This window comes from Macrobrachium nipponense, chromosome 47 (assembly GCF_015104395.2).
Source record: "Macrobrachium nipponense isolate FS-2020 chromosome 47, ASM1510439v2, whole genome shotgun sequence".
Classification (NCBI taxonomy): Eukaryota; Metazoa; Arthropoda; class Malacostraca; order Decapoda; family Palaemonidae; genus Macrobrachium; species Macrobrachium nipponense.
In genome coordinates, this window is record NC_087222.1 from 35,166,618 (window position 1) to 35,191,386 (window position 24,769).

General features: G+C 41.2%; 2 protein-coding genes across 11 annotated transcripts in view; one reads left to right on the plus strand and one right to left on the minus strand.

Annotated features, from left to right (window-relative positions):
* LOC135204889 (5-aminolevulinate synthase, erythroid-specific, mitochondrial-like) overlaps positions 1-17,393 on the plus strand; it is a 56,305-nt gene extending 38,912 nt beyond the window's left edge. For 2 of the 10 annotated variants that reach the window (XM_064235131.1, XM_064235129.1), the window contains exons 2-11: positions 9,625-9,767; positions 11,670-11,774; positions 12,242-12,334; positions 13,017-13,193; positions 13,307-13,528; positions 13,797-14,008; positions 14,171-14,303; positions 14,412-14,680; positions 14,975-15,199; positions 15,623-17,393. In XM_064235131.1, the coding sequence (XP_064091201.1) occupies positions 9,626-9,767; positions 11,670-11,774; positions 12,242-12,334; positions 13,017-13,193; positions 13,307-13,528; positions 13,797-14,008; positions 14,171-14,303; positions 14,412-14,680; positions 14,975-15,199; positions 15,623-15,733 (1,689 nt within the window). In that variant the 5' untranslated portion in view covers position 9,625 and the 3' untranslated portion in view covers positions 15,734-17,393. Of the gene's footprint in view, positions 1-4,326; positions 4,473-6,494; positions 6,684-9,624; positions 9,768-11,669; positions 11,775-12,241; positions 12,335-13,016; positions 13,194-13,306; positions 13,529-13,796; positions 14,009-14,170; positions 14,304-14,411; positions 14,681-14,974; positions 15,200-15,622 lie in introns of those variants that run through there. The other 8 variants (XM_064235126.1, XM_064235124.1, XM_064235125.1 and 5 more) reach the window with 8 other exon arrangements.
* LOC135204891 (lipid scramblase CLPTM1L-like) overlaps positions 1-24,769 on the minus strand; it is a 163,626-nt gene that overhangs the window by 101,246 nt on the left and 37,611 nt on the right. The window lies entirely within an intron of this gene.

The following is a 24,769-nucleotide window of genomic DNA, read 5'->3' on the forward strand; positions in this document are numbered from 1 at the left end:
AAAAAACATTGAATTTAAGACTCTGAAAACTAGGTAGTGTCTTAATAGCCTCAGTTTTCTTAAGAATATAGAATTTATGTCTTAAATATTCTGTAGAATAAGCTATTCTGTAGAGTAATGATATAGCTTAAGGTAACTTAATAAAAAAAACTGTTTATATAAGAAAATCTATAGAAATGGCTTTACATAGAAAACTGGGTCTATAGAATGAGTGGTTACCTAGTACAAATTGGCTGTGGATAAGCTGGTAGTAGAGAAAACTGACTCTAGCAAAAGTGGCTCTGTACAAGTTGATATTAGAGTGAAAATAGCAATATAGAAGTTGCTCTCTAGAAAAAAACTAGTATAACATTGATATTCTAGAACAACACTAAAGAGACTAGTCAGTATGTCTATATAGTTATAAAGAAAGTAGCGTAATATAGATTTTTGTAGATTAACTCTTAGAGTATCTAGATCAACTATCTATCTAGAGAAAACTCAAGATTTTAGTTGCTCTGTATCATCTGACTTTCTGGATAAAACCACAGACTTTAGAGCTTAACTGTGTCCACGAGGAACTGGCGTTTCTAGACATAACTGGATAAAAAAAAAATGAGTTAAATTTAGTATCTTCTTAACTGGAATCCATTATCTGGACTGGTTGCATCTCTCTTCTCTCTCTCTCTCTCTCTCTCTCTCCTTTGTTGGTAGTAGCTAAAATAGATAGTCAAACCGCATAATGAATGACACGTCTAAAGCCTTTTGACGTAGACTCCATTACAGTGTAACCACCCTGAGATCTATGTACCTAATATTTAAGCCATTTGCTGTATCCCAATACGAATTAATAGTTTTCACATAACGGAAAATAGATAGTAGTGTGTCTCATCCACGTATTGCAATGGCCTTGCAATACGTATAGGGCGTTTATGGATGGGTTAAATTGCTGAATTCATGGGGTTCGCACACGATGATGATTAGACTTACAGGAACCGGATTCTTGTCTTCCACAAAAACAAGTGTCCGTATGTGTTTTATTCATAAGCCATTCTTCTTTGTGTCCTGCTAAAGTGAAGCCTTGCTGTATTACTTAGAATTTTTAAAGTGATCTGAAATTTATGCCAAGTATTAAGTCAAATTCCACCCAACCACAAGAGTCTTTTTAGAACGCGAATCGCATTCGATCCAAACCAAGGTCGGAACCATTACGTTCGGACTCGGCGGCTCGCGATGTCCTTGTGAAATTCCAGGAAAAATTCGAAGAAAATTGCTTGGCTCGGCTTTTCCACCATGCTTGGCCTTCCATCCCTTTTGTCCAGACATTTTTAACAAAAAGAACGTGAGTACCAGCTATAAATAAACATAATAACCGCTTAACTAATCTCCCATAATTGCGTGTCAAGTGCATCTCGCATTTTTTTTATGGTGCGATAACGATTGTCGATTTTTAAATACCACCGATAATGGCTTCGGTCTAAAAATGTCTGAAGATCTCTCTCTCTCTCTCTCTCTCTCTCTCTCTCTCTCTCTCTCTCTCTCTCTCTCTCTCTCTCAGTACACACAAGCGTGGCTTTTATATATTAAATTATTGCTTTTTTTCAAATGTACAAATTTGTTGCTATCCGTCAACTGAATACGTTTATTAGGTTTCTGAACTTATAATTTCTTTGTAAGTCATCTTAAAGCTGCATTTCCGTACTTAATCAGCTAAAAGTACATCAGATTTACGTAACATAGAAAGACGGGAGCTATGGTTCCTTGCGGTAGGTCGGAATTATTCGCGATAACCCCCCTATGGCAACACCATAGCACCCATTCATCGGTTAATTTTTCTTCCCCCGCCGGTAATTGTCGCTCCTTTTTTTTACGGTAAATCGTCTATCGAAGACTTGCCGTCATCTTACGTCTTTATCTCCGTCGGTAACGAAAGATATAAGGCGTTAAAAAAATAGTTTTTAAAAATGGCCATACGATCTTAGTGTGTCCCTTTGCTGCATGATTTGGTCACATGAGTCAGCGTAAATAACCGCTGTCTTTGGCCCACAGCAGTGCTGTCTCCCCCCCTCACTCTGCAGCATATTTAGCACAGTGGCAGCCATGCAGAGATCCTGCAGCTTAGCCCGGGCTCGATGACGGCCACGCTATAATATGGGTCTAAAAAAAAAGCCTTCGTCGAGGTGTCGTGACGTCATCGAGAGGGGTACCTTAGTGCATCGGCCTAAGGGTCACCTCTACCGTACTATACCATTGTATACATTTAAAAAAATCCTTTTTTATATATATATTTCTGTAGCGTTGGTCAACCTCTGGTCTTTTGTCCCGTCTCACAGACGATCTGACCTGTCAGTCAAAAAAGACAAAGAGAGAGAGAGAGAGAGAGAGAGAGAGAGGAGGAGAGAGAGAGAGAGAGAGAGAGAGAGAGAGAGAGAACAACCTACTGGTAACAAAAGCGCCAACTTAGTAACATCACAAAAACGCAACAACGTAAAAACGTAGCCATTGTTTGGTGACATTTCCAATTCCTTTACATTTCATGATAAACCTCTCTCTCTCTCTCTCTCTCTCTCTCTCTCTCTCTCTCTCTCTCTCTCTCTCTCTCTCTCTCTCTCTCTAGACTCTCCCATAGACACTTGCGTAATCGCACATAACGTAATCACATACCCATAGGTTGTTACGTAACTGTGACGTCGCTGCCCAGTCTGGCACCAAGTGACAAAATGTTGGGGTAGTCCCTAACTTTGGCCCCCTTGGCACTGCCACGGGGCACAAAGAGAGAGAGAGAGAGAGAGAGAGAGAGAGAGAGCTCTTTCTTAGTGGCTTATGTTAGCTAGTACTACAGGTCTCTAGACCGAACCGTCGCTTGAGATCGGTGCTCGTCCATGACAACATTCCTAGATTTTGGTAGAGCAAGTAATGTCAGTTTTGGCAGAAGTTGACCCCGTCCTCAACCCAGGGGGGAGGGAGACCTTTGTCCAGCCTCCCCAGTGGGGCATTTATATGATAATTCCCCCCCCCCCACCCCCACCCCGTGGTACCCATTGCCAATAGACATGGACTCTACAGGGACATGGGGTAGGCGCCCATGCAGCCAAAATTCTAATTTATATTATATATTATATATATATAATATATATAGTATATTATAGTAGATTTATATTATATATACATATATAATATATATATATATATATATGTGTGTGTATGTATATAATATTATATCTATATATATATATATATATAGATATATATATATATGGATGTATATATATATTATATATATTATATATATTATATATATGTATAGTATATATATTATATATATATATTATATCACGAAAGCAGGTCACCTGACGTACACATACACACACACGTACACACACGTACACAAACACCTGTGGTGTGCCTTGTTGAACAAGTGTCTTGTGTCCTGATTTACAAAGTATTGCGTATCAACTTTTTGACCTCTGTGTGACCCTTTGCCGCGTCATGTTAGCGTCAAACGTATTTCTTTTTATATATTTGATTCATAACAGGTCAGATCTTCGGGCATTCTGGCCCTCTGTACCCAGCTCTCTGCCAGATGAGCCTATCTAAAGCCACTAGGCCTATGTGCTTCGCCACTCTCCCAGAAATAAGTTCCTCTCTCTCTTCTCTCTCTCTCGTCCTCTCTCTCTCTCTCTCTCTCACTGAGGGACCTGGGGCAACCCGAACGAACTGTAAGGTCTGTAAGGTAAGGTTCCTCTCCAAAGGGAGCAGGAGATGGACAACTGTCTGCACGCAATCTGCTCTCAGGTTTCGTAAGTTGCATCCGCGAGTTATAAGATGGAAGTGTTCGATTATTTCAGGCTGCTCCACTTGGCGCCTTTTGAATCATGCTCGTGTCAAAGTCCTATGATTCGGGGTACGAATCTCTCTCTCTCTCTCTCTCTCTCTCTCTCTCTCTCTCTCTCTCTCTCTCTCTCTCTCTCTGTTTTATATATGTCACGTGGTAATACGGAGAAACACGTGCCAAGTTTGTGTAAGATGTTTTCTCAGTGTTTTAAGGTTTTGCACCGAGAGAGAGAGAGAGAGAGAGAGAGAGAGAGAGACAGACAGACAGACAGACAGACACCACAGAGAGAGAAGAGAAGAGAGAGACGAGAGATGAGAAGAGAAGAGAGAGAGAGAGAATTTAAAAGCACCTGTGAAATCTGGTAAAACGCAAAGTGTGCTAATTGCTGCTGTCAAGAGCCATCATCACAGGTGTGTTAAAAATCATTCTCTCTCTCTCTCTCTCTCTCTCTCTCTCTCTCTCTCTCTCTCTCTCTCTCTCAGTGCGCCTGCGCGTGTGAAAGTCCACGCACATCATCGTGGGGCTTGTTGTCAAAAGCATTACATAGCCTCCCGCGTTCGCGCCCACCAGCAGCATTCTCCTGCGGAACCAACGTAGTATATAAGATCCGAGTCCTCCTCTCTCTCCTCCCGCCGCGCCGTCACGTAAACATGTTTAGGTAAGCCCTTCGGGAGGGGTCCTAGGATAGGGGAGGTGGGTAGAGAGAGGTTGCCCGGGGTACTACCATGCTATAGCTCTTTCGTAAGGGCGTCTGATGACACGTGCTTGGTTTGGTAAGGGCGGTGGGCGTTTATCACAAGACCTGTTACAGTGGTCTTTTGGCGTAATTTTTTTTTGGTTAGAGAGTTTTATTGTGGTTTTCAGTGACCTTTTGTGACCTCTGGTAACTTTTTGTGACATTTCGCGACCTCTGGTCGCTGAAAGAAGGACCGTATCTTGTATAATATGACCTCTGCAATAATGCCAGAGATTCCATTTGATCAAAACGTGACCCTGACGTTCGTTCCAAATTCCCATTTGGAATGACATTTTGTTGACCTGACTTGGTTCATCCCAGAGAATTCCTTCTTGCCAGAGAAGGGTTCGTATTTTGCACTGAATTTGGCTGTGTGTGGCAATATTTGACTTCATTTTGCAGTTGAAATCATGCATTTTTTGGGCAACGCTGTGGTCAAAACCTGTAAAATGATATCGTTACTGATTAACCTGGCCTTATGCCAGCACGGGCTCTTGCTTGTAGAGCAGCCCGAAAAATACTCTAATGATCAACGAAATCACACAGGTGTCGTTATGGCTGGCTGGCCACTTCCTCAATTGCCATAATGGACCAGGAAGACCTCCATGAGCATTTTGGGTCACACTGTGACCCACGGTCACACATTTGGGCCCCCCTACTACAGTTTTAAGGGCGTGGCTATTCCCTTCCCGCCATCCCATCCACTTTCAGACTAATACCTATAGACCTTATTTAGACCGATAAGATCTATTAAAAGCCTCTTATAAAAACCCTCGTCATTATTCATATTGGAAGATAATTTTACAGCTTACCGAATAACGTAATTGATGTAATGAGGGGAGGCTATAGAAGAAAATGCGTTATTGATGAGACATTATCGTTAAAACTTCAAAACTGCTCGTCATCAGCGCCGACATTATTATTGGAAAGACAGTTCAACATCGATCCCATTTGTCCTCGACAGGATATGAATGTCTTTTGATGATAATCGTTTTTGAAATGGGTTATCGATTGACGAAGTCAGAGTAATGGGTTTGATTACCATTATTGTATTAATAAACCGTTGATATTTATCCATATTTACTGTATGGTTTGCACGTATGTACAGTCTACGGCGTTTAGCTGGAAAGAGAGACAGACAGATAGACCTAGACCTATATCACGAGAATTTCTCAAGTTCCTGTCTGTCTTTTTCCTGAAGCGTTGTGACATTTGAATATTGTTACCACGAAGGATTAAGTTTAAACCAGTGAACAAAGCAGGATCAACAGGTTTTTTTTTTATGCCATTCTAGGAAAAACTCGCGAGTTTTATCCCGGGAAAGACCTGAATGACGTCTACACCGAACGTGAGATACGGTGAGGTATGTCTTCAAGGATCGGCTATCTTTTCCTATTTCGCTCATCTGGTGGGGAGATGGGGGTAAATTCCCGCGACTCCTATAGCATAGATAATTAATAATAGATCATTGTGATATTAGGAGACATACATAACCCCTCACGCCCCTACAGACATCACCTTTAAGCATCGCACAGTGTGCTTTCATAACCATTCATTGATGGCAAAAGGGAGCGCGCGCGCGGGTCTTGGTCCTCCACCGCTTCCTCCCCCACCACCCCAACACCCCCAGTGACGTCACGACATGCAGGCCCTGACGTTGACCAATGGGAGAGCAGCTCGCGGCCGCTTGCATCATCCGTACGTCGGCGGAGTGGACGGTTTTCGTGAGGTATTTCGCCCAAAATGGGCAATTTTTTCGTGGTTCGGCCTCGAGATCGTGTAGATTTACATGGATGGTGTCATTTCTGAAGGAAATTCGGCCGCTGGAACGGCTCCGTGACGTTAAATATGTGAAATAACACACGTAGACAGCCTGGTTGGCGGTGGAGGGGTGTTGGGGGTGGGCGGGGTTTGTGTGATAGCCACCGCCTCCTCTCCTCAGTCCACCGTCAGTCAGTAAGGCAGCTGACTCCGTCCGTGTCGGAAGTCGTCGTACCTCGTCCCCTCTCTGCGACAGCAGCTTGCATAAACAGTGATAATAATAATATCCAGGTGGGGACCGTGATTTGACCCTTGACCCCAATTCGATCTTCCGGTTCCTTCTGCAGGTGTTCTCGACGACGTCATACGAAGGTAAGGGCACTGCGGGAGAGCGAAGGGCGTAAGGCGCCTGCTGGATATTTTAGAAAGTATTACGTACTTGAGGAACGATGATATGGATTCAGCTTATAAACACCTTCGTGAGAGCGAGGTTTATTTTATTATATATAGCTTTGAAACCTTAATCAAACGTATTTAACGAAGCTATTTTAACATATTAACATTATTTAACGATTAAAGAGTCGTTTTAAACGGTTATGTATAATAATTCAACCAAACGTCAAGAAATAAAATTAAAATTTTTTTATTTTTGGAAGACCTCCCGATCGATGGCGCTGTTTGGTCAAGATTTTCCCATCTTATTTTAATTTATTTCAATTAATTTGTATATTTTTAGAAAGTCCGGCGCTTTTAGAAAGCAGGGAGAAAGTACAGTAGTGTCTCTAGGACCTTAATTGATGGTAAAAGTAGTGGAAAGTAGTCCAGCATAGGCGTCTTTATAGTATATACGAATTCGTGAGGTCTAGTTATTAGATGGCCCTGTTTATATACGGCGCACTGTAGGTGGTTGAATAGAAAGTGAAAGTGCCCTTTGAAAGGGAGAGAGAGCAAGGGGCAATATTGCTTAACGGTATTAGTCGTATGGTACGTTAACTATAGTAACGGTCATTTTATAATAATAATTATAATAATTGTCTCATTACTTTATCTTTAAAATATATTTTTTAATATAAAAAATCGATCATATCTCTCTGACCATCTGATGACGAATTATTCCTAGACTTGTGATAGATAAGGCACCAGTAATATCCGTCTAATTTTTGGGCGTGGGTGATGGTGTGACCTCACCGAAGGGCTTAACCTTGATAAGAGTGTCTCTCTCTCTCTCTCTCTCTCTCTCTCTCTCTCTCTCTCTCTCTCTCTCTCTCTCTCTCTCTCAACTTCGTCCTACAGGTGTTGTTATTATGAATGACGACTTCGTGTTCTCCCTCTGCAGGAATTATAGACTTATTTCTTCTTCTCCTTCAGGAATTATAGACCTATTTCTTCTTCTTCATCAAGAATTAAAGACAATTGTAGACTATTTCTTCTCCTTCAGGAATTATAGACTTATTTCTTCTCCTTCAGGAATTATAGACTTATTTCTTCTCCTTCAGGAATTATAGACTTATTTCTTCTCGTCCTTCAGGAATTATAGACTATTCCTTCTCGTCCTTCAGGAATTATAGACTATTTCTTCTTCAGGAATATAGACTATTCCTTCTCCTCCAGGAATTATACACTATTCCTTCTCCTCCAGGAATTATAGACTATTCCTTCTCCTCCTTCAAGAATTATAGACTATTCCTTCTCGTCCTTCAGGAATTATAGACTATTTCTTCCTCTCCTTCAGAATCATACTTTTTTTCCTCTTCCTCAGAATTTTGGACTATTTCTTCTTCCTCTCCTTCAGGAATTAGAGAGTATTTCTTCCTTCCTTCTCCTTCAGAATTATACTCTTTTTCTTCTCCTTCAGGATAGACTATTCCTTCTCCTCCTCCAAGAATTATAGACTATTTTCTTCTTCTTTCCTTCCAGAATTAATAGACTATATCTTCTCCTTCAGGAATTATAGACTAATTTCTTCTCCCCCCTTCAGGAATTATAGACTATTCCTTCTCCTTCAGGAATTATAGACTATTCCTTCTCGTCCTTCAGGAAATTATAGACTTTATTCCTTCTCGTCCTTCAGGAATTATAGACCATTTCCTTCTCCTCCAGGAATTATAGACTATCCTTCTCCTCCTAAAAGGAATTATAAGGACTATTTCCTTCTCCTCCTTTAGAATTATAGACTATTCCCTTCTTCCTCCCTTTAAGAATTATAGACTATTCCCTCTCCTCCTTCAAGAAAACTATAGACTATTCCCTCCCTCCTCCCTTCCTTGAATTATAGACTATTCCCTCTCCTCCTTTAAGAATTATAGACTATTCCTTCTCGTCCTTCAGGAATTATAGAAATTTCTTCCTCCTCCCCTTCAGAATCATACTTTTTTTTACTCTCCTTCAGAATTTTGGAAATTTTCTTCCTCTCCTTCAAGAATTAGAGAGAGTATTCTTCTTCCTCTCCTTCAGGAATTAGAGTATTTCTTCTTCCTCTCCTTCAGGAATTAGAGTATTTCTTCTCTCTCCTTCAGGAATTAGAGAGTATTTCTTCTTCCTCTCCTTCAGGAATTAGAGAGTATTTCTTCTTCCTTCTCCTCAGGAATTAGAGAGTATTTTTCTTCTTCCTCTCCTTCAGGAATTGAGAGTATTTCTTCTTCCTCTCCTTCAGATTATGCTCTTTTTCTTCTCCTTGAGGAATGATAGGACTAGTTCTCTTTCCTTCAGAATTATAGACTATTTCTTCTCTTCCTTCAGAATTATAGACTATTTCTTCCTCTGCTTCAGAATTATAGACTATTCCTTCTCGTCCTTCAGAATTATAGACTAATCTTTCTCGTCCTTCAGAATTATAGACTAATCTTTCTCGTCCTTCCGAATTATAGACTAATCTTTCTCGTCCTTCCGAATTATAGACTAATCTTTCTCGTCCTTCAGAATTATAGACTAATCTTTCTCGTCCTTCAGAATTATAGACTATTTCTTCTCCTTCAGAATTATACTTTTTCTTCACAATTATAAACTATTTCTTCTCCTTCAGAATTATACTTTTTCTTCTTCACAATTATAAACTATTTCTTCTCCTCCTTCAGAATTATAGACTATTTCTCCTCCTCCTTCAGAATTATACTTTTTCTTCAGAATTATAGACTGTTTCCTCCTCTCCTTCAGAATTACAGACTATTTCTTCTCCCTCTCCTTCAGGAATTATAGACTATTGACTATTTCTTCTTCTTCAGGAATTATAGACTATTTCTTCAACAGAATTTTCTAAAAATTCGTCGTCTCCTTCAGGAATAATTATGGACTATTTTTTCTCTCCCTCCTACAGGATGCCTTGTCCCTTCATGTCCCGCCTCCCTGGCCAGTTCGTGAGGAACTACGGAGGAATACTGACCCGGCAGTATGGAGAAATGTGCCCCGTGATCAGCAAGGTGGTCAGGTCCTTCAATTTTCTGACCTCCGCAGACTCGGGTGAGTAATTGAGAGAGATTTATAGAACTATTGAAACCTTTTGTGTTTTTAGGCTGGATAGAGAGAGAGAATTATAGTACTATTGGAACCTTTGTGCCTTTCGGCTGGTTAGAGAGAGAGAGAATTATAGTACTATTGGAACCTTTGTGCTTTTGGGCTGGTTAGAGAGAGCGAGAGACTGAGACAGACAGTCTTGCTCCAACCTTGGATGGATGTGAAAGTGTTATTTTTGAAGGCTTCCAACAACCCAGCTACTCGTGACTTTCTCTCTCTCTCTCTCTCTCTCTCTCTCTCTCTCTCTCTCTCTCTCTCTCTCTCTCTCTCTCTCTCTCTGCCAGTCCTACTTGGCAGGTATCCACGCTATGCGTGACGTTGGGAATTGTACAATGAACTTGAGATGAGTTCGATGCATTGCCAGCGTGGAATGATGAATGGCTTAAGCGTTGAATCACTCTTTATGTATACTCATGTATAGGCATAGAGTCGTTCTTCGTAATCTGGTAATATTCACCCGTGTATGTATATGCATATAGAACTATATAGAGTGTATGTATTAAAGCCTACAAGTTTACAGAGTAATATGTTCATTCGTAAAAGTCTAATTAGGTCTATATGTGGATTTCGAGAATAATTCCTATGTATTTAATACGTTTGTTTAGTAGTTTAAAGAGCTTCTTGTAACGTGAAAAGTATTGCATAATATACTTTTAAGTGTCAAATTTAGCAAGGGTGAACTTGCGTCAACTAAACTAGTTTGAACCGACAATGGACTCCGTAGCTGACCACGAGAAAGTGCAGACAATCAACCTTTCACTCGTCTCTGCTCTTTTGGCAAATCATTTAACCCCCTCGAAGGGTCTGCCGTGGGTTGGGGGTGATGGGGTGTAATAATGAATTGGTGTGAGGGTGGGGATTCTCTTTGGAGTTATGTCAAGATTGAAGAAATAGCAGTAGTAATATTGGCGAGTTTCCTTTGCAACGGCTCCTCTCTCTCTCTCTCTCTCTCTCTCTCTCTCTCTCTCTCTCTCTCTCTCTCTCTCTCTCTCTCTCTCTCTCTCTCTATATATATATATATATATATGTATATATATATATATATATATATATATATATTTATATATACACTATAATATCCATTCTCAAATACATTATTTACATTGAAACCATCTTAGTATCAACTAGATTGAATCGAAGGAAAGTATGTTGGGAGATGCCTTTTTTTAAAGAAATTTAGCAGAAGCTAAAAAAATATCACGGTTAATTATCACGCCGACCAAATTTTTAATTGATCTGCTCTGATTTACCAAGCACTTGTGCCTGATCTTGGACGATGTGTGGAAATAAATGAAAGTGCTCTGTTTAGTTATTACCTTTCACCTTTTTGGTAACTGGTTGAATGCAGTTGCAAACGTCATGCGTCCTTCAGTGATTTGTTGCAGTTTAATGTAGTTAAAAGAGATAGATTGCGTGCCATCTTCCTTTCAGATTTTTATATGACTGAAGGCTTCCCTACCCCTAGCTGCGACTGCTTTCTTTCATTTCTTCTTCCTGTTACGCCTTTCAAATCTTTTACTGTCAATTTCCCTTTCAGTGCTGAATGACCTCATAGGTTCCAGTGCTTGGCCTTTGGCCTCAATTTTATATTCTATCCATATACGTATTCTTTTTATTCCATCTTTTTTCCACCTCCTCCTAAGACTTGCTTCATAGTGCAGCTGCGAAGTTTTCCATGAAAGTACTGAATGACTTCATAGGTCCCAGTGTCTAGGCCAAAAATCCCTTTTAGCACTGAATGACCTCATAGGTCCAAGTGCTGAGCCTTTGGCCTAAATTTTATATACGTAACTAAAGCAAATGTTTGCAAGGCGCAAACGTCTAGCTGACCGATCTCCTTCCTTTCAGCAGAAGGCGAAAAGAAATGTCCCTTCATGGCCAGCGAGAACTTGGTGAAGCAGGCGAGCAAGGAGGTTCAGGAAGACATCATCGATCTGGCGGCTCGCGAACAAGGTAATTATATCAATTAGCCCATTTACCTCACTTCTTTTAGGTTTTACAGACATAAGAATATATTCATTGGTTGATATGAAGTGTTAGGTATTCATTTGACCGCCATTTAGACAATTATTACAGATTTAAGTGGTTCATAGCCCCAGGACAGTTGACAGAATGTTTCTTTTTTAATTGGACTGATGTTCATATACTTTAAAAAGAGTGGGGTGTGTTCTTGGACATGAAATAACTTGATTGATGAACTGACCCATGTATTAGGTCAAATAAGGTGGCCTTCTTTTTATACCAAACAGGACATAATTTTACTCCCCTCTACCATAAATGTAATATTACGAAGACAAGATCATGATTATGATAATATCTGAAAGAGTAGCCTCCATTTTTTTTTATTACAAACGACCTGACAATAAACGTGAGACAGCTGACGTTCCCATTTTTCTCTCCTCTTTGGCGTTGGTCTGCAGCAGGTCCTGCAACCCAGGAGACTAAGGCCAAGGGTAAATGCCCCTTTTTGGCATCCCAGGCTGTCCATGAAAAGGACACTTGCAAGAATGAAGGTAGGGTCTTACTCTGGACGTCCACCTCCTCCCCTCGTCAACAGCCTCCCGTTCCTCTCGGGGCTGTGGTTGTGCTTAATGTACTGTTTTCTTAATGCAATCTAAACAGACTAAACTTGTTTTCCTTGAATATGTTTTGTTTTGGCTGCATATCCCCCCAATCAACATTATTATTTGCCTTGCTTAGTTTAGATACGGATTCTTGCTTGAACTGCATCGTGGGAGATGCTCAGTTTTTGTGCGTCTCCTCTCGTAAGTTTAACAACTTAAAATCCCCTTGCTTGTTATCCTGTAGCCGAGAAGCGTTTCTTCCAAATCCCCTGACTAAGCATGACGTTAATCGAATGGGCTGTGTGCTCTGCCTCTCTGCCCTTTGCTCATTTGTCAAAAGAAAATTGTATTTCATTTGACATTTTTAGTTATTGTGATGCTTGTGTAGGAATCTAGTACTATTGCTGTTTAAATTTACTGTGTAGTGTACGGTAGATAATACTTTAGTAGGATTGGCATGTCTCTTATTATGGAATTCTTGGACGTAAGTCATTTGAATTGCTTTCCATTTTGAAACTTCACAACACAGAATATTGATTCACAAATATATACATTAAACTAAAGGGCAGGGTTTTGACATGGGATGTAGACCTTAACTGGGAGGTTCCACTCACAGAATTTCCCATTTCAGAAGCATCTGTGTTTCCGTACAACGACTTCTTCCAAGAGCAGATCGCACGCAAGAAGGCAGACCATTCGTACCGTGTGTTCAAGAAGGTTGCGCGCATGGCTGATGAGTTCCCTAAGGCCAAAGAATATTCATGGGGCGAAAGAGAGATTACCGTTTGGTGTTCGAATGATTACTTAGGTAAGGCTGTGCTTTGTCGTAGCTGTCATGGCATTTTTTGTTTGGTAACCAATTTGAAATTCCGTTTGTTCTCGTAAGAGTAGAATATACGTAACGAGATCTTGCCTTACCAGGAATGTCGAGGCATCAAGCTGTGCGTGGTGCAGTGAAATCTGCCCTGGATGAACACGGGGCAGGAGCCGGAGGGACTCGAAACATATCGGGGAACACCATTCTGCATGAAGCACTGGAGTCTAAACTGGCAGAAATTCACCAAAAGGATGCAGCCTTGCTCTTCACTTCGTGCTACGTTGCCAATGATTCCACCCTCTTCACCCTGGCTAAGGCCCTTCCTAGTAAGTGTATTCATTTACATTAAGTGAAAGCATTGAAATATTAAAGCTTGTATAGTAAGTGAACTAGCGTAAGCTGTGCTTTTTGGAATTCCAGACCATATCTTTGATAAATCAGAGTCTCACTCTTATGGTGGAAATGGATTTTTTGTGGTCTAATTCTGATTGTGTCTGAATTTAAAGCAGGATGTGTATACTTAGTTGCAGTATATTCAGAAATGGTAAACAGAAAAGATGGCATCCAATTAACAAGCACGGTTTTCACTTTCAGACTGTGAGATATTCTCCGATGAGGGAAACCATGCATCAATGATCCAGGGAATTCGTAATTCCGGAGTCCCGAAGCACATCTTCCGCCACAATGACCCGGAACACCTCGAAGAGCTATTGAAGTCGAAGGACGTCGCAACGCCCAAGATTGTCGCGTTTGAAACTGTCCACTCAATGACGGGTGCAGTTTGTCCGCTAAATGAATTGTGTGATGTGAGTTTGCTAGTTTTTTGTAAAAAAAGTTTTTTGTGATTTGCAGTAATGTGATGTCATTAAAGTTTGGATTGCATTTATTGTTCTGCTTGGACACAAACAACATTCGTAGGTTTTATTCTACCCTTATTGCTAATTGTACTCTTTTTATTTGCTTTTCAGGTTGCCCATAAGTATGGAGCAATTACGTTCGTTGATGAAGTGCACGCAGTCGGCTTGTATGGAGAGAAAGGCGCGGGAATAGCCGATCGAGACGGCTTGCACCACAAGATCGACATAGTTTCGGGCACTTTAGGTAAGGAAAGAAACATCCCACTGTAAATTCAGTTTAAAATTGTAATGTATGTCTTGGTCTTGGCATTAGTTCTTCGCCGTTTAATTTTTTATCTTTTCCCTCTCTCAGGCAAAGCTTTCGGCAACATAGGCGGCTACATAGCGGGAAATGGGACCCTCATCGACATGATTCGTAGCTATGCCGCAGGATTCATCTTCACAACATCCTTACCTCCCACCGTCGTGTCTGGAGCCCTGGCTGCCGTCAACATTCTGAGCAGTGAGGAAGGCCGTTCGATGAGGGCTACTCACCAGAAGGCAGTCCGCTACTTGCGCACTTCCCTGATGGAAAAGGGCTTCCCAGTTGAGCATTGCCCCTCTCATATTATTCCAGTTCATGTGAGTGCATTATATGCGCTGTACTCGTAGCAAAATTCTTGGAAATTCTGCTGTACCTCTGTGTAGATGTATGTTCACAAAATTCATAGAATTTTATGTTTGTTACATTTAAAAATTGTTATGTTTATGGTAAGAGCATTGTTGGCATTTCATTCTCTTCAATATTTCATTCATAAAAGTTCTCAGATTGAGGAAGAATCTCTGTCATTTATTCCTAGACCAAATATATCTGAAAGCCAAGATACTAACGTCAAGCCAAGGTACTAACAAAATCTGTTTTTTCTCTCTCTGCAGATTGGCGACCCACTGCTCAGTACAAAGGTGTCTGACGAATTGATACGAGAGTTTGGCCATTACGTCCAAGCAATCAACTATCCCACCGTCCCCCGAGGACAGGAGAAGCTTCGTATCGCACCAACGCCCCAGCACACCCCTGCTATGATGGATCACTTCATTGCCGACCTCACAACAGTCTGGAAAGGCATCGGATTGCCTCTCATGGAAAAAAGTTGCTCTGATGTAAGTCTTAGTGATGATGTTGCATTTTTGTTCCTGTGAAGATTCAAATAACAATACTGGATGCAAATAGCTTGAGTTAATTGTCAGAATCTTCCACAATTTCAGTGTTTCCCAGTAGTAAATGGAGATTGTACAAAGGCTTAAGTATTAAATAAAATTTGTCTCAAATGTTTGAGGGAAATTCCTGTGTGCCAGCCCCATTAGAATTAAGGTTTGGGCTTAATTTTATTAAAATATCCTCTGGTACTAGTTAACCTTGATAGAATCCTCTAGTACTAGTTAACTTTGATAGAATCCAGCTATTCATTATTCATGATAATCACAAGTTAAACTTTGAACCTGCAAATAAATTTTCCATGCTTAAAATTGTAGGTTTTATAAAAGAAAATAACTTGGGTTCACTTTGACTGTTTCATTTTCCAGGAATGCACATTCTGCAAAAAACCTCTCCTCTTTAACCAACTGGAGTCTCGCGAGCATTGTGGAGAAACCTGCAACAAGCCCTACTGCCCCCAGCTGGTTGCGTGTTCTTAGCGCTAACGGAGACAACGGAAAACCACGGGACAAGTGCTTGAACTGAAGAATAAGCGAATTTGGAAAATGGCTATATACGTATACCTGATGGTTTTTACTTTCAGCCTTTAGTATTGTTATGGAGGTATAATTTATTTTTGTATTTATTGTCCAGAAGTTTATTTCTGTAACGTGACATGACAAGTTTTTGTTTTTCGTGAAAAAGTCTGCAATGAATAGTTTTTGTACACTCAAATTGCTGCTGTCCTTATACATCTCTTGGTGTGAGAACTCCCTTCCACAAGTTGGTGTTTAGCAACCTCATACAACAAATGTTCTCATCATGGAGAGATATTGGGAAAATCCAGCAATTTTTTATCGAGAAAGTTTTGGAATTGGTCGTCAAATGTTATTAGATTCTTTTACCAGTGGTTATTTAATGCTAACAAATAAATTGATGTCTTGGATTAAAATTTTCCGCTATACACCCATAATGGATACTACATTTTGCAGGTAATTACCAACAGGTAACATACCTCTGCACTTAATTAAGTGTCCTGTAGACACTGAAATTGCTTGAAAACTGCACTGGTTTTGGTCACTCTAGCACATTAGACTATTAGTTAGTACGTATCCAGAAATTCTAGCATCAGCTGTTTCCGAAAAGCATAATGATGAAACCATCATCGAAGTAGGAAACATTACTTGTTTGTAGTCACTCGCAGTATCTCTAGGTGTCGGATCCCATTTAATAGAATGTTACATTTCCCTGTGTCTCTCATTTACAGACTGTTCTCAGCATACGCTGTATTGAAAATGCATCTAACAGTAATAAAAACCTGAATTTCCAGTGAATTGATACATAGTAGGAATGATAATGGTAAAACAATGTAGTTTACATAAAATTATACTTAGGAAAAGGGTACAAATAATTGTCAAACATAACTTCGTAGATTTCCTCAACTCACAGCCAACCCTTTGTAACAAAACCCACCTGTTTTATGTCAGGGACAGTCTGTATTTGCATTTTATTTGTTGAATTCTCAAAATCATACGTTTTCCTCATTTAGGAAGGCGATCACTCTGATATAGTTTGTCAAAGACTTAAATTTAAAAAACGTTCACAATAATTTCAAGACATTTTCTGCATTTATGTACGTACTTGTTTTCTGACCAGAGATGTATATATATATTACCATGTAGAAGGTTTTATTGACAATTTTTGTGAAACCTGCATGTTTAGATTGAAGGCAAGCTGTCAGGAAACTTATTCCAGAAATACAAAATGCATTCCTTTTTCACCCAGTGTTGCTCGGCCAATTTCAGTACAGTGGGCCACTGCTATTCATTGCACTTTGCAGTTGGGTTTATTTTGTACTTTCATCACCTTAGTTTGTGGCATCCTGATTCACAGCCTGTGTCAATTCATATTCAATTTTTGCACGTACCCACATACATGCGTTCAAGTGGAATTCTGAAGACCAAACAAATGTGTTCCTAAAACATCCATGTCATGTCATCCGATTGTTTTTTGTTAATTGTAAAAGATGTATAGTAATATATTTTATAAAAAGAGATATAATTAGAAAGTAATGCAACTTAAGACATTACCGAATTAAGTCCCGAGAAAATACGGAGATCTATAGAATTGTACCGATAGACAAGATAGAAAGCATCACAAGTTGCGTTGTTTTACTTAACCTTCCTTCGGTTGACTGTTAGGTAAATGGTGTCACAATTTTACTCTTATTTCACAGAAGGAAAAGATGATTATTTCCTGTGGGGAGGACAAGAGACCAGACCTGTCTTCCAAGTAAAATGGTGGACGTGGTTGGCACAGTTAGTTTAAGCGCCTCAGCGGCGTGGTTGGTATGGTATTAGCGTTCCACCTCGGTCGCGGGTTCGATTCCCGGCCATTCCACTGAGGAGTGAGAGATGTGTATTTCTGGTGATAGAAGTTCACTCTCGACGTGGTTCGGAAGTCACATAAAGCCGTTAGTCCCGTTGCTGAATAACCACTGGTTCCATGAAACTTAAAAGCTCCATAGAATCAAAACAAAACATAGGTAGTTTAAAGCAATAGCCTTGGCTTTGCAAAGACCTTGGTGAAGTTGCAGTATGACACGGCACTATTCCTCCCAGCTGTTGAATGGGAGTCGGAGGCACAACACAAAGATGACATCTATCCCACAAGAGAGCCTCAGTGGTGTGATCGTTATGGTCTTGGCCTGCCACGAGTTCGATTCTCGAGCATTCCTTTAAAGAGTGAGAAATATGTGTTTCTGGTGATAGAAGTTCACACTCAACGTGGTTTGGCAGTCACATAAAGCCGTTGGTCCTGTTGTTGAATAACCACTGGTTCCGTGCAACAAAAAAACACCATACAAACAAACAATCTACTATCCTACGGCCTAGTATGCATATCAATCTGAAAGAGAAGCCCGCAATGTTACTCAAATGAATAACTTAAACTTTAATTCAAGGAAAAATGGCAGGATGCCTATCACTAGGAGAAAGCAAAAGGTCATGGAATGAGTAGGAGAGATTGAGTGCCCAAAATTGAAGAAAATGGAGGACCTTCAAAGAACTCTAATCCCATTGGAATGTGAGCATTTGTATCTTTCAAGCCAGCCCTGTTGAGATTGAGTACCACAAATGAGAGACTTATAAGTCACCAAAACAAGGCTCAATATAAACATTTGTTAAACCAAGATAAAGAAAGCGCTCTAGGACTGTCAGAAATACGTCTAGTTTCTGAGGAAACTCATGTAGTAGTTTTAAGAATTCTAGCAAATCGACCTGCCATGTCGATGACACACGAGAAGTTTGCCAATGTTTCCATCAAATGGTAATGGATGGAAATTTCCAGGATTCATTGAACGCTACTGCTCACTCTCTTTGAAACTTTGTCACTTCAGTGGAACCAAATGGTTCTCATGAAGAGACAGAAAATTAGAATAGGTACTGTGGTGACAGCACAAGCAGCCTGGAAAGTGAAAATGGTGTGAAAGGATATTAAAAAATTGTGATTGGTGAAAATGTGGCAAGTGGAATGAAGAAGAAAAGTGATGAGGTGGTAAACGGTTTTTTGTATTGCCAGTAACAGCAGGTGGGAAATTCATTGCCAAAAGCTAGAAATACTTTTATGAAGAAGCCAACTAATCCTGCAGAATCAGACGTCATATTTGTCAATTGTTGCAAGAGAAATATTTGTGCAGGAAATACTCAAAGTTTTAATGACATGCCTAACGCTGTGGCATGCCAGGGAAGAAGGAAACCGTAGATCTTCTCTTACAAAAGTAACCATATACAGAAAACCAACGTTCTCACTTTCATACATTCACTACTTTAGCTATCACGACATTGCTATCAAGATAGGTGTAGCCAGCAACCTGTTCTTAAGAGCCTTACGAATTTGTCCCCCAGATTTCCTGGAAAAAGAATTTGAACTAATTCGTAAGCAACTTTCGTCTTTAAAGTATCCTGACCATATAATTGAGAAAGCAATTCACAAAGCAAAGACAATTTTCTACCGACCCCCTCAAAACAAGACCAAAGAGACACCCAACAATAAAATAAAAATTCCTCACCTGGACAGGATAAAGAAGGTGACTCAGACCCTCGGAAAATCTAACCCTTTTGCATTTACTTACCCAAACACCTTGGCCAAATCCCTGATTAACGTCCAACATAAGACATTCCCCAAGGAAACAGGGGTTTATGAAATCCCATGACAGGACTGTGACCGATCTTACATCGGGTTTACAGGAAAATCACTTCCCCAGAGATTAATACAACACAAACGGTCAGTTAGGTATGGACAACAGAACTCCACTATTTTCAACCATATAAATGAACATAACCATAGAATAAACTGGAATTTGTTACGTATAATTTATATCTGCAACTGCAGGTACAAGAGTCGAATGATGGAATCGGCCTTAATAAAAGAGAGGCAGGTATAAATGAACATCTCAAAAGAAGCATGGGTTTCAGATGTGATCGACAAGGTTTTCATTCAACCAACGCTTAAGAAGGTTAAAGGAAGATTATCAGCGGGGGTGACCTAAATTGGCTTACCTGTGGATGGATCTCTTGGTAGTATAAATACCACCTTTTCTGTAAACTTTTCTCATTCATATATCTGAAGAGAGAGACGGCAGTCTCTGAAACATAGTACTTTTCTCTCTGTTATATTTTGGTGTTTTTATGGGCTCCTTTTATTAGATTATTGTAGGAATGTTCCATTTGAGGTACGATATGTTTTCCCTGTTATGTGTATCTCTTTGCACGGGGTTCGGGAAAAGACAAGTCAGTTCCCGCTCATCCCTTGATCTGTAATCAACTCATGTACATTAAAGGAATCAACTGGTCCCGAGTATGTCTCAACCTGCTTACATGGCGCAGTGATTCTCGTTCCAAAGCAGGACCTACAAGATGCTGAGACGAGGCCATCACAACACACCCAGGGGCACAGCAAGACGTTCCCCCAGGGGCACTGCAAGCAGGAATGCAACACCGGCGGCACGCCGGCACCACGAGGGACAGGACTTGTTACAGGCTTTGGTTGGCCTCATGGCACAAGGAACGACCAACATGGTTCAGCCTCGGCAGGTGTTAGGGCGATGTGCCCTGAGAAGTGTAGCTATGAGATGACACAAAGCAGTTTTCGAGAATGGTGTCGCTCTATGAGTGATTGGCTGGCCTTAGGAAACGTCTCAGGAGAGAATGCACTTATCAGTATCCGGTTAAACTGCGATGAGAAGTTAAGGATGACTATAGATGCAACGCACTCAGAGGTTCAGTGGAACTCATTAACGACCTCTGAGGCATTCGACAGACTGGAGGAGATCACGACGAAGTCTGTGAATAAGGCAGTGGCATGGGACAAGTTTTTCTCGGCGCAACAAGGCGATCAAGAAACCGCGAAATCTTTTGTGCATAGGTGCCAACAATTGGCCTTAGATTGTGGGTTTAAGTGTCCCCATTGTCGAGCTGATCTGAATGATTTTGTGTTAGTTCAGCGGATAACAAGTGGTTTAAGCAATGTGGGACTTAAGCAAGAGATCCTACAGGATCATGAGGTTTTCTTGCTTAAGTCCCATGATCCTGTAGGATCTCTTGCTTAAGTCCCACATTGCTTAAGCAAGAGATCCTACAGGATCATGAGGTTTTCAATACTGTGCAGAAATTGTTACATAAATGTGAAATTTATGAATCTGCAGAAAAGGATAGTATTAGCGCTCGTGGAAGGGCAAACGTAGCTAGTTTGGTAAAAGGGGATGAGATAGGCTTAGGCCTAGTTGAAAGTGGGTTTGAAGGTACCTAATCTCTCTCGGTGTAATGTCATTGTAAATCACGCAGGGGAGAAGTCATTGAGAATATATGGGTCTGTTGATATGCTAATAGAATTGGGTGATAAATCAGTGAGCACTAGTGTTATCGTTGTGCAAGGTGCTACCCGTTTTTATATGTCTTTAGGAGTGTGTAAATCACTAGGTCTAGTGCATACAAAGTTTCCCCATCATACTGTCGCTACCGTGAATGACGTCACTCGGAAACCCTCTGCGTCGACTAACCCCCGCCAAACGCCTGAAGAAAACGTTCTCACACGGGTAGGGGGTGGTGGTCGTCAGCGCGAGATGCCATACGCTGCCACGGAGGAGAATGTCCCTAGGCTGAGGGACTGGCTACTGCAACGTTTTGCGAAGACTACGTTCAACGTTTCAAGAAACCCTCTGCCGATGATGAAAGGAGCCCCTCACCACATTCACCTGAGGGAAGGTGCCATCCCCTATGCGTGTCATACACCTATACCAGTTCCTAAGCATTGGGAGGTCGATGTTAAGGCTCAGCTCGACGAAGATGTCAAATTAGGATAATTAGGGAGGTCCCTGCTGGTACAGCTACGGACTGGTGTGCGAGGATGGTAGTGGTAGCAAAGAAAAATGGTAAACCACGGAGGACCGTGGACTATCAAGAGCTGAATAAGAATTGCAAACGAGAAACGCATCACACATGTGCTCCTTTTGACATGGTCTCGGGTGTGCCACTTCGTACATATAAGACTGTAGTTGATGCCTATGCCGGATTCCACCAGGTGCCATTAGATGAGGAGAGCCGACAGTTGACAACGTTTATTACACCATGGGGGGAGATACCAGTATTGTCGAACACCTATGGTCATTGTGCGGCCCCCGATGCATACACGAAAAGGTTCGATGACGTTATTATTGATGTACACAGAAAGTACAAGTGCATAGATGACGTGTTGTTATATGACGACAGTGTTGAGGGAGCCTTTTGGCATACTTATGATTTTTTGCAATTATGTGGAGATAATGGTATTACGCTGAATCCGGATAAATTCCGATTTTGTCAAAGACAGGTAGAGTTGTGGGGTACGAACTTGATTGGATAATTATAGACCTTCTAATGAGCGTATGAGTGCCCATTAAGAAACTTCCCCATGCCTGCAAGCCCAACTATCACGGATATAAGATCTTGGTTTGGGACTTGTGAACCAAATTGCACCTTTCGTGGCTGTAGCACCGGTAATGGAACCATTCAGGGATCTTCTCAAGAATCCCCCATCGGAAAGTTTATTGGGACCAAACGCTTCAAAACAGTTTTTGTTTTGTTGCAGCCCAGGACAGCATTGGCAAGATGTTGGGCGACGGACTGACATATTATGATAAGACAAGGCGCACTGCTGTTGTTACCGGATTGGTGCAGAGAAGGAATGGGATTTGTTATATTGCAACAATATTGCAATTGCGAGGATCTCAATGCCCCTTTTTGTTGTAAGGGGGGATGGAAACTGGCATTATGTGGCAGCAGGCACCTGACGGAGGCGGAGGCCGGCTATGCCGTCATTGAGGGGGAAGCGGCTGCAGTAGTATGGTGCCTTAGGAAATCGAGATTGTTTTATTGGGATGCCCGAATTTCATTTTAATCACGGACCATAGGACCTTTGGTAAAACTCTTTTGGGGATAGGAGCCTAAAAGACATTGCAAACCCGAGACTACTAAGGTTGAAGGAGAAAACTATGCAATATAGTTTTACCATAAGATATTTGCTGGGGAAGAAAAATTCGGCAGCCGATACGTTATCAAGATACCCAGTGATTCGCAATGAAACTACCGTCAAAGATGAAGAAGAGGAGGAACTTATGAACGAAGTTTGTATTGCCTCCATGACGTCATCGCTGGCGGATGACGTCATTACTATGGACTGGGCTACCATGAGGGGGGAAGCAGAGAAGGATCCTGATTATTTACTATTGCAGCGACGTGTCAGCGAAGAGGGTTGGCCGTCGTCAAGGTCTCAAGTGGAGCCCTGCCTAAAACCTTTTTTCAATGTACGTGATAGGCTGAGTGTCATTGAAGGATTAGTCACATATGGCATATGACGAGGGGCATGTTCGTCTGGTAGTTTCCGGAGGCACTACGTTTACGCATTGCAACCAATTTACATTCAGGTCATCAATCAACTGACTCCATGATCAGAAGAGCACGACAGGCAGTTTATTGGCCTGGGATTGAGGGTGACTTGGGCAAATTATAGGGCACAGTGTCATGATTGCAACGTTGCGGCACCTTCGCAACAAAGGAAAGTATTATATACACTCCCCCTCCCGAATATCCGTTTCAGAGAACTGTTGCAGATTTATTTCAAGTAGCAGGGAGGCAGTATATGGTCTACGCCGATCGACTGACTGGATGGATGGAAATTTATTTCTTCGCTAACGGAACTACATCCGCGAGATTGATCCCAGTTTTAGAAGATATTTTATGCAGTGGGGGAGCACCTGAAGAAATATCAGTGGACGAGGGCACGAATCTAACGAGCATGGAAATGAGACATTTCTTTGGTAAGTGGGGGGGGGGGGGGTATCTATGAGAGTGTCGTCTGCTCATTACCCCCAGTCCAATGGGCAGGCAGAAGCTGCTGTGCGCACCGCCAAACGAACATTAATGGGCAATACTCTACCTGATGGAGGGCTAGACAATGACAAGGTAGCTCAGGCGATATTGCAGTATAGAAATACACCATTACGTGGTATAGATAAGTCTCCTGCCACAGCTGGCCATAGGTCGCCAACTTCGAGATTCGGTGCCAATGTTAAAAAGTTATCATTTCGTCACCGAGCATTGGTCGGAAACCTTGTCCGCAAGAGAGAGGGAAAGAAGCGTTGTTGAGCAACGAATATCATCCAAGTATAATGAGAAAGCCAAGGATCTTTCCCCCCTACAAATAGGGGAGAGGGTAGCTATCCAGATGTGACTACACGAGCCTGGAATAGAAGCGGGGTGGTTATTGAAAAGAATAGATACCGCCAATATCCGCATCAATGGTTTAGGACGGGAGCGGAAGAATTTCGACAAGAAATCGCAAGCATTTGAGATCCCTACCACCCACACCACTTGAGGGAGAACCTACTCCCACCGCCTCGGGGGAGGCTGGCCAGTACCCACCCAGGAGAGAAGTAGCACTAGGGTACGTCGTCCCCCGCAATGGCACGATGATTATATTACAGAGTAATTCATTTTAGTTGTGTTTAATAAATATCCCCTAAACATGTCAAGTTTTGTGCATATACTTTAATCCTGATTATTTGGGTTTAATAAGTGTTCCTCTTGTCATGTTTACCATTTATGTATGTTCCAGCGCTGTGTCCGAAGGACTATCTTTATTATAGCTGAATTCCCTTTACTTCATATGTTACTACCTTTACCAGTTTTATTATTTTTGCAACTAAAAGGAGAAATCTATACTTATGTTTTAAATATACTATGTTTGCTTTGAATGGGGAGCTTTGATCTTAAAGGGGAGGTGTAGGAATGTTCCATTTGAGGTACGATATGTTTTCCCTGTTATGTGTATCTCTTTGCACGGGGTTCGGGAAAAGACAAGTCAGTTCCCGCTCATCCCTTGATCTGTAATCAACTCATGTACATTAAAGGAATCAACTGGTCCCGAGTATGTCTCAACCTGCTTACAATTATATAAGTATATATGGCTATATGTCTAGCATATTTCATATCTTTTGTATC